Raw genomic sequence first — 9,010 nt, 5'->3', positions numbered from 1 at the left:
GATACCAATAAAGTTAAGATCGTCTCTTTTACAAAATATTTATAAATTAATACACTCTCATAACAATCTAAACACGATATTTATTTTCCTATAAATACTATTTACCCGTCACATTTCACATTATTCATATTTGTTTATACAGATCACATGTATTCCTTTTACAAGTGGTGATCTTAATAAAGGGTGTTAGCACCACAAGAAAGTCGATTACCATTATTTAGTGTTATTGGTGATCAAAACTGGATGCAATTTATTAAGCTGAAACAATTCGTATACTCATTGGTTAGCTTAAAATATTAATTTATGCTCTTCTGCCTAATTTAGGAAACGTTTTTACAGGTACTTAAAAAATCAAACTTTTCTATAAATTAAAATGTAATTCATGAACGTTAGTTTTTCATCACTTTTTAAAATTAAAATGTATGGTTTAATTTTTATTATTATTTTAATTATTTTATCTCTTATTTCTCTACCTTTTTCCAAGTTTCCACCCTTCTTCTTTTCTCCTCTCTTCCTCATCCAAATTATCAAAAATATATTTGTCCTCCTTCCTTTTTGGGTAATCATTCTTTTATTCATTCTACTTTTGTAAAATGGACAAACTTGATGGGCTGGTTTGATTAGCCCAATACGAATTAGGTTGTTATAAAATCTCAATTTTAATTATTTGGGCCTAAGACGGCCCAATCTAAATATTTACTGGTCCGAAGTGGACTGGAATAAGACGAGTTGGGATAGTCTGTCATCTTATTATTATTTTTTAAGACTGAAAAAATCACAAGTGTTAAATGTAATATTACGTGTTGATGATGCTCATTTCACGGTGAGTTTTTTTTATGCAAGTTGAGTATTATTTTTAATTTCCACACTTGTTTATTGTTACAACTGGCGCACTCTGTTATTCTTATAATTAGGTATTATATTTTGCTATTTTACAATACAAATGAGAACCTTACGATTTTTAGTTAATAGTGAATAGAAATGTTTTATGTTATGGGTCACTTCACACAATAATGGATGTGAACAAAATCTAAACAAAAAGTATTAATTTAATGAGAATATTTAGAGTTTGTATTGAGACAGTAGAAGATGGGTTGTGTATAAGAATTGTTGTATTAGAGAAGAGGACCAATCCTACCCTCTTAATATAAGGTATCATTTCCAACTGAAATGAAATTCTGGTAAGTGTAACTAACTGAAACAACATCATAAATAACTGAACATGCAAATACAATACAAAAAGTAGATTGAGGAATCCAAACTAAAAGAACTCAAAGTCCAGATATTTACCCCCAGACTTCATCTCATTGTTACCTCCCATTCTCTTACTACTATTCTTCATGCCAACTCCAACGGTATCAACTGCTTCAAACTTTGCTGCTACATCACATTCAACCGCTCTTGGAACTTCTGGTGGCGTGCTGCACCTGATCAACGCCCAGTTCACGCCTTCAAAGAAAGGGTGCTGTTTGATCTCAGTCGCGCCCCTCTTCACGCCCACCCGGTGCTGCGGCTCCTTCACCAGCAGGCCGCGGATGAGATCACGGCTGGCGTAGCTGGTGGCCGGTGACTCCGGAAATCTGAGCTGCTGGCCTACTACATTGAACAGGGTCGCACGGTTTCCTGAGCCTTTGAAAGGAGTCTTCCCATATAACAGCTCATGCAAGAAAATTCCAAATGTCCACCAATCAACAGCACTTCCATGACCTTCTCCTTTGATGATTTCAGGGGCAAGATATTCGTGAGTGCCGACAAAGGACATCGACCGAGCAGTTGTTGGTTCAGCAACAAGCTCAGGAAGTGTGCTGGACGGCACCGCGGGATCGGCTCTTGGCCTCCGCGACTTCTTGTTTTTCTGAGCAAAAATGCGTGGCATGAAACATGAAGGCTGGATGCAGACTGATGAAGGCTCAATGCAAGCCGGTTGCACACAGAATGCACCACCGGCTCGTTTGGAGGGATCGCCGTCAATATTTCTGATAAGGGTGGGTGAAACGGCACATCTGAGAGAAAGATCGAAGTCTGAGAGCATTATGTGACCATCATCTCGGACCAGTACATTTTCAGGTTTAAGGTCTCGGTACACCACTCCAAGCATGTGAAGATATTCTAGTGCCAACAGGACCTCTGCAGCATAAAAGCTACACAGCATCACAAGCATTTTATTAGTCAACACAGGAAAAGGAAAATTTTATTTTTTTATAAAAGGAGAACCAAAATTAGGCAACTTTAATCCATTTCAGGAAAAAAAGCAAGGTGAAAAAGGAAAAACAAGCGTTTTAATTTTAACACATTAGCATTGTTCATGGCATCCTAACAGTCTGAATTATGTCGTCCTGCAGCAGACATGGAAATGCAGCAAATTTTTCTGCATTCTGGCAGTGTCACTAAAACTACTTTACTATCTAGTCTGTGTGTCAATTTGCATACTGCAGCACAACGATTTGACATTAACATTTATAGCACCTTTGGAAAATCAGGCAATGTCCTCTGCATAATTGTTAAGAAAGATATAATCATCGTGTATGGTATCATCAACAGCACAAAATATGAAAGGAATCAGAAATTAAAAAGCAATGTTCCTCTACTCCGTATAATAGTTAAGAAAATTAGCTCATGCTAGTAAAAATATTTAGTGTCTCCTTTGGGTGTCAGAGATTAAGAAATAATACATGAGAAGAAACAAAAGCAGCTCAATTAAACATCCACACTTCATTCTTTCTTTCATCTTTTAATGCTAAGAAGATTTTCTCCACAAATCTCAAAAACTTTGGAGCATGAAAAGGTTATCATTTATCCAAGGAATGCATGAAAGGGAGAAAGTATTTGCATGACACTTGAATATGTTACAAAATACAGATGAAGACATAAAGATCACTGACTAGAAAAAGGAGATCTTCACAGCTGAAAGCAGTTACTCACAGTTCTGATAAATGAATGTGTATTTGTATCTGAAAAGTACAAAGCATACCGTGCAGCATACTCCGAGAAATGTTTCCCAGGTTGTCTTTGCCTTAAGGTGTGAAGATCACCCCCCGGACAGTATTCCATTACCAAACAGCAGAATCTGTCAGTCTCAAAATGTGTGTACAAAGTAGGCAGAAATGGATGGTCCAGCAACTGCAATATCTCTCTTTCTGTCTGAGCCCTAGTCAGCTTATTTCTGCTTGCTAAGGATGCCTTGTCCATAACTTTCATTGCAAAAAAGCATCGAGTTGCACTCAGCTCTGAGAGATATACACTCCCAATATCACCACAACCAAGTCGTTTGAGTAACCTAAAATGACTCATGCCCAGAATTCCATCCCGTGCTCGGATGGCAAGGATAGCCTTCCATCTAGGATCATTTCCTTTGTGTGGCTTATTTGCACTACCAGTTATGTTACTCCAGTTGCTGTCATCACTGAGGCCACTGCTATCACTTGCTCGACTAGCACTAGTTTTTGCACTCTCCAGTGAATCCCCTCTTACACTTCCTTTGGTGCTATCACAATTCCTGTCCAAACTAAGCATGCCATCACTGGTGACTGCATCACTCGGGTATGTACTTGCACAACTATTAACGATGCTCATTGTTCTGACAACACTAGTACTATCAACACTACTAAGAGGACTGACATCACCACTTGGAGGCAAAGATGCATCCCAAACACAATCTTTCTCCTCAGAATCTAGAGCAGGAGGAGAGTTCTCAGTATTCTGAGATGCACGAGCACCTGAAAGTGGCGAGGGTAAGTTGCGCATCTCATTTGACTCATCAACCAGGATTTCTGCAGGAGAAACAAAAGCCTTGCTTTGTTTCTTTGCAGGAACACAAATAGAAAGATCTTCTAAGAAAGGACCCTTCAGGGACACACTCTTCATTAAGCATGCTGCCTCAGATTTAGTTTGACCTATTGGTACATAAACCGTTCTCATAAGATCAGTATCAACAGGCTCTGGGGGGTGACTTGCACCAGCAAATGAACTTGGACCAGTTTCCCCGAAAGAATCATTGCTACCATTCAATGACTGAATATCAGGCACAAATTCTACAGCTTCTGGTAAAGAGCTCTTTCCTTTCCACGCTCTTATAGGCACAGGGGAGGGAGGCTCTTGACAGGACCGTGTATCGAATCCCATATCCTCTCTTACCAAAACTATTCGCGCATTTGACAACTGAGCCACTTCTCTGATGGAGGCAAGACGTGTCATAGGACCATCTCGTGACTTTGAAAACTGATTCCCTTCTCTTCCTGGAATCCCTCGCAAACCCGAAACATCCTGCGCATTTAGTCTTTGACCAGCTTCTCTTATTGCAGCAGTGTGTGCATTAGATACCTCAACCAGAACAGGCAAGGACCGAGGAAGTACCTTTGGCTCTGCAACCCTCTCCATATCCCAATATCACATACCATCAAACAATGACTTCCAGTTCAGAAAACCCTGCAAACTGAGCAAAGAACTAATTTAATACAAGATTCACTCAACTTGAATTAACAGTGGATTTTTTAATTTAAAACCAATTATCAAGTGAAAAAGCCGGGAACCGAGTAACACAACAAGAACGTAGAATTATAGAATAAAGTAGTCTTATTCTTCTTAGTAGCGACTAGTGGTAGCTGCGGAAAGCACAAACAGCATTATAAAATGGATCAACAGAGAAACGACAAATGTTGAAAGCACAATTTAATAGCTTGAAACACCAAGCATAAGAAATCACACACACCATAAAAACAAAGTCATCTGTAAAATCTATTTCCCAATACTAAACATACAAAATAGCACTGAATACAAAGGAGCTTGAATTATTTAAATTTGAAAATTGATTTGAAGTGGGAAAACATAGTTAATCAGAGCAAATATCATGAAATGGTGGAATTGATGCCTGATAATCAGTCACAGACCCATTAACAAGATAATCTAAAGTACAAACCTTTGACCAGGAAGCCTGAACATAAGAGGAAATAAGAAACATACAGAAGATAAAGAGAGAAGAACCCAAAAAAAAATAAAGACAACAAGAGGTGGAGAAATGTAAAAACTCCCAATCTTCTATTTTGTTTCCATTGGAAAACCATCACCTAAAACACGTCAAACAAAAGAAAACAAAGAGGGAAAAAATGATGAAACAAAGAGAGATCTAGGCACCCAAAAGCATAATAGGGAGAAGGGATAGAGACCCACCATTGAAATGATGAAGAGAAACAATGGGTATCCTTTTGTTTCCCCTCTTCTTCACTATACTGTCTCCTTTCACAGCTCAACCAAAAGAGCTTCTTCACAGTCCCCTTCACACCGAAGAACACAAACAACAAAAAGTCTCTCTCTTGACTCAGAAGGTGCGAAATGAAACTAGAATGGTTAGAGAAGATTGGATGAGGAAGCAAGAAGAGAAAAACAAAAGCTTGAGGAGGGGTGCTTTTCTTTTTTATTCCTTTGAGTTGTTTATTTTGTTGGTGTGAATAGAAGTGAGTTTGTGTTTCTCTGTCTAGGGAAGGGTCTGTGTGTGACTGACTGGGGAACTAAAGCGGTGTTGGAGATAGTTATAGTTAGCTTTTGCTTTCTCTTTTTGATTTTTGGCATTTGAATGAGTGGGAAGAAGTTAATGATGGGAAGGTAGTAGTAGTAGTATAGTACTACACTTTGTTCACAGAGAGAGAAAGTGGGGCCATGCATGTTCCTTCTTTGTGCTACACTGCTTTTCAAAGGTGGGACTCAATCAAACAAAGAAAGTGAATGCCCAACTCTAACCTATTTTTATGTTTTTTTTTCTCTGGGATCTCTGATTTTCATATTGTAATATTGCCACGTGCCAATCACTCCCATCAATTTTCTTTCATATTTTATTTTTCACAACGACCATAGATATTTTTTACATGCTTTTCGATTATATATTACTGGTAGTAATATTAAACATGTTACTAACTCCTTAAGAACAAAATAATATACGCATAAATACATAATTAATTTTAAAAAAATAAGAAAATATAAATAAAATTAATTTGGAAAGTTGGAATAAATATTTTATAAAAAAATATTTACAAACTCATGACGAATATAAGATCAAAGAAACCATTATTGAGGAGGTTCTTGAGATTTTGTCTTTTGTGTTTATTTATTTTGATTTTGGTGAAGATGGATAATCGGGATATCCTTTCGTTGTTGCTTGCTGCTCCTCTATGCTTTTGGGCATCTTATTCTTTTGTTCAAGTCCTTTATTTTCTTTTCTCTTATTTCTAACCCTAATCAACAAATCTTATACAATAATAATAATATTATAAGGTATTTCAGACCAAAATTATCCCTAAAATTATCGTCATTGTTTGTGTTGGGTTCACTCTTGAAAAGACATTTTGCTTGTTTATGAGGCACACATTAAATACACTATTCATTGTTTCTTTGGAGTGTAATGAATTCACTCCTTTCTCTGTTGAAACAGGTTAAGCAATATATCAACAACAAATTAAATATTTTGTAAGAATTTGAATGATATGTGATATTAACAAATAAGAAATTAGAATCATAAATAAATAAATAAATAAAATATTGATAACAAATAATTTATTTTATTTTTTATTCACTTCCACTTTCTTTCCATCTTTTATTTCTCTTTTTTCTTTTCTTTTTCACTTCTCTATTTTCTATCAATTAATCCAAACCAAAACATAGAGTTACATGGTATGTTGTTAGCACTTAATTTTAACAACAATTATCGCTATTATTTTGACACATTTATTGTTAGTACAAGTTATTCATGACAAACACAAAAAATGTTATTCATGTTTACTTTCCAAGTGTCTTTTTAAGATTATTTCAAAATTAAAGACAACGTTAATTACTATTTTATCATTTATATTTTTACACTTTATTTAATTTTTAATTAGCTTACATATGTAGATTTATTGTGACGTATAAATGAAAATAATAAAAAATTATAAACATTTTATTATAATTTTTTTTTTAAATTGCACTTGAAAAACAATTTTTTTCATCAACCAAAGTTCCAAGAATAAAATAATTGTCTTGACATATAGTATAGCATCAATGGTTGTGGTTCATATTTCCCATTGAGATGCTTGTTTTTAGAAAAGCATTTCCAAATTTAAATTTATAAATTGATTAATAACAATTATTATTATTATAATTAAAAGTAAACGTATAATAAAGTTGAGGAAAAAAGAAAGGTCACGAGTTACCATTCATTGCATCTATTAAAACTTGAACTTAAAGATTAGTTTTAGTTGAAATTAACGAAGCTGTATCTTTGTGTCCCTTTGAAAATACGTTTGCACTTAGAATCTCCTTGAATATATTAAAACGTGGTTTCTTTTTATTATCGTAAATAAGATGGTGTAATTTGGTTATTAATAACCTTGTAAGTTAGTATCTTAAAATAAAAGTGTAAGTTAAAAGAAATGAAGGCTTGACCAAACAACCAAATTAGGTGATGAGAAAATAGATAAAGGGAATCAAACCCCACCATGTGAGATACTTTACACCCGTCATTTTTGTTCTACACTGACAACGTAGGTTGGTGTGTTATGTCAATATATATATATATATATATATATATATATATATATATATATATATATATGTCTTTTTTTCAAAATCCAAAGAAACCACTTTAATGCATATTTATTACGTACGTGTTTGCTTGAGCTTATTTAAAAACCGTATTAATTTTTCTGCAAATTTAGGTCGTGTTAGGATTGTGAATTTGATGAAATGGATGTACTAAGATAAAGATAAAAATGTGAAAATTTTTTTTTGTTTAGATAATGAATCTTATTATTAAATTTTAAGAAAAATTTATTGAAATTAACAGTGATGTGATGGATTAGAAAAATTTTAATTTTTTAAAAATGTTAGGAGTGTAAATTTACAAATTTTTTTAAAATAATTTAAAAATAAAATAAGAGATATTTTTGTATAAATTTTAGTTAATTTTATAAACTTACAAAATAAAATTCATAATTTAACAATTATTTATTTTTGTCTTTAGTTTCATTTTAAAATACATTAGTTAATATAATGTCTACAAAATAAGTTATTAGTATAACATTTTTTTGTTAAAAAGTGTATGAGGAACAATAATAAAAAAGATTAAATTATTTAAATAATTAACTATACATGGGTAATTGATTATATATATTCTTGATATAATTTATTATAAATGGATTCAAATGTTAGTAATAAAAATTTATTGAGAATAATTTTGAGATAACTAGTTTTATTTGGATGTAAAAGATAGTTTTTACATAAGAAACACTAAAAAAAATCATCAAATAAAAATAAAATTTTAGAGACTAAAATAATTAGTTGCAATAGTAACTAAATTAGAAACTAAAGTTTTAATTACCAATTATTTATATTCTAAATTTGGTAGAAAAATATTTGCTAATTAGATTTTATTTAATAATAGAAAAAAAAACATATCTACCAATTAGAGATATTGAAACTAGTAAAAAGAAAAATGTTTTTATTCTACAAATAAAATCGTAAAAAACTCTAAATAAACTTCAAAATAAAATCGTAAAAAATAATATTCATATTTATAACACACTCTAAGAATGTTGCTAAACTTGCTTAAAGTATCTTTAAGCGCAATGGAGGAAGAGTGTAGGTGAATGATACAACGTAATAAATACATGGCAAGAAAGCAATTATAACTAATATTGGATGAGTCAAAGACACACTTCGAAACGCAGTTCCACAATATCAGGAAGCTACTACACACGCCTGATGGACACTACACATGTTTTGGCAAACTCGTTATCTGGCCCATGCGAATGAAGGCCCAAGTCAACCTATAAAAGAGACTTTTGAAGGGGGGGAAAATGTCCGTTTTTCATATCCTAAGAGAACAAACCAATCGCTAGCACTGACTTGAGCATCAAAGTGCAATCGTAGGTACCCGCCGATTGGCGGAGCTCGCGCATAGGAGAGGAAGAACTTTGAAGAATTCAGAGACTAACAACATGACAATGAATTATGTATCAAGTAGATCAACATTACTCAGACCCCG

General features: G+C 33.6%; 1 protein-coding gene across 2 annotated transcripts; it reads right to left on the bottom strand.

Annotated features, from left to right (window-relative positions):
* Positions 1-1,094: 1,094 nt before the first annotated feature.
* On the bottom strand, positions 1,095-5,706 carry LOC137824120 (serine/threonine-protein kinase D6PKL1). 2 transcript variants are annotated; one of them, XM_068629577.2, is made up of 3 exons: positions 5,167-5,706; positions 2,972-4,432; positions 1,095-2,141 (listed from the first exon to the last, which is right to left on the bottom strand). In XM_068629577.2, exons 2-3 carry the CDS (start codon positions 4,375-4,377, stop codon positions 1,262-1,264), a joined length of 2,286 nt encoding a protein of 761 aa, XP_068485678.1. In that variant the 5' UTR covers positions 4,378-4,432; positions 5,167-5,706; the 3' UTR covers positions 1,095-1,261. The 2 variants fall into 2 exon arrangements, with proteins under 2 accessions (XP_068485678.1, XP_068485680.1); XM_068629579.2 differs by having other exon boundaries at positions 2,972-4,425; positions 5,167-5,575.
* Positions 5,707-9,010: the final 3,304 nt, after the last annotated feature.

This window comes from Phaseolus vulgaris, chromosome 8 (assembly GCF_051622355.1).
Source record: "Phaseolus vulgaris cultivar YP4 chromosome 8, ASM5162235v1, whole genome shotgun sequence".
In the NCBI taxonomy this organism is placed as follows: domain Eukaryota; kingdom Viridiplantae; phylum Streptophyta; class Magnoliopsida; order Fabales; family Fabaceae; genus Phaseolus; species Phaseolus vulgaris.
This window is presented reverse-complemented; position numbering and strand designations above follow the sequence as displayed.

Coding starts and splice junctions, on each gene's coding strand:
- LOC137824120 (XM_068629577.2), bottom strand. CDS start 4,377: ATGGAGAGGGTTGCAGAGCCAAAGGTACTTCCTCGGTCCTTGCCTGTT. Junction 2,142..2,971: donor TTCTCGGAGTATGCTGCACG/GTATGCTTTGTA, acceptor GATGCTGTGTAG/CTTTTATGCTGCAGAGGTCC.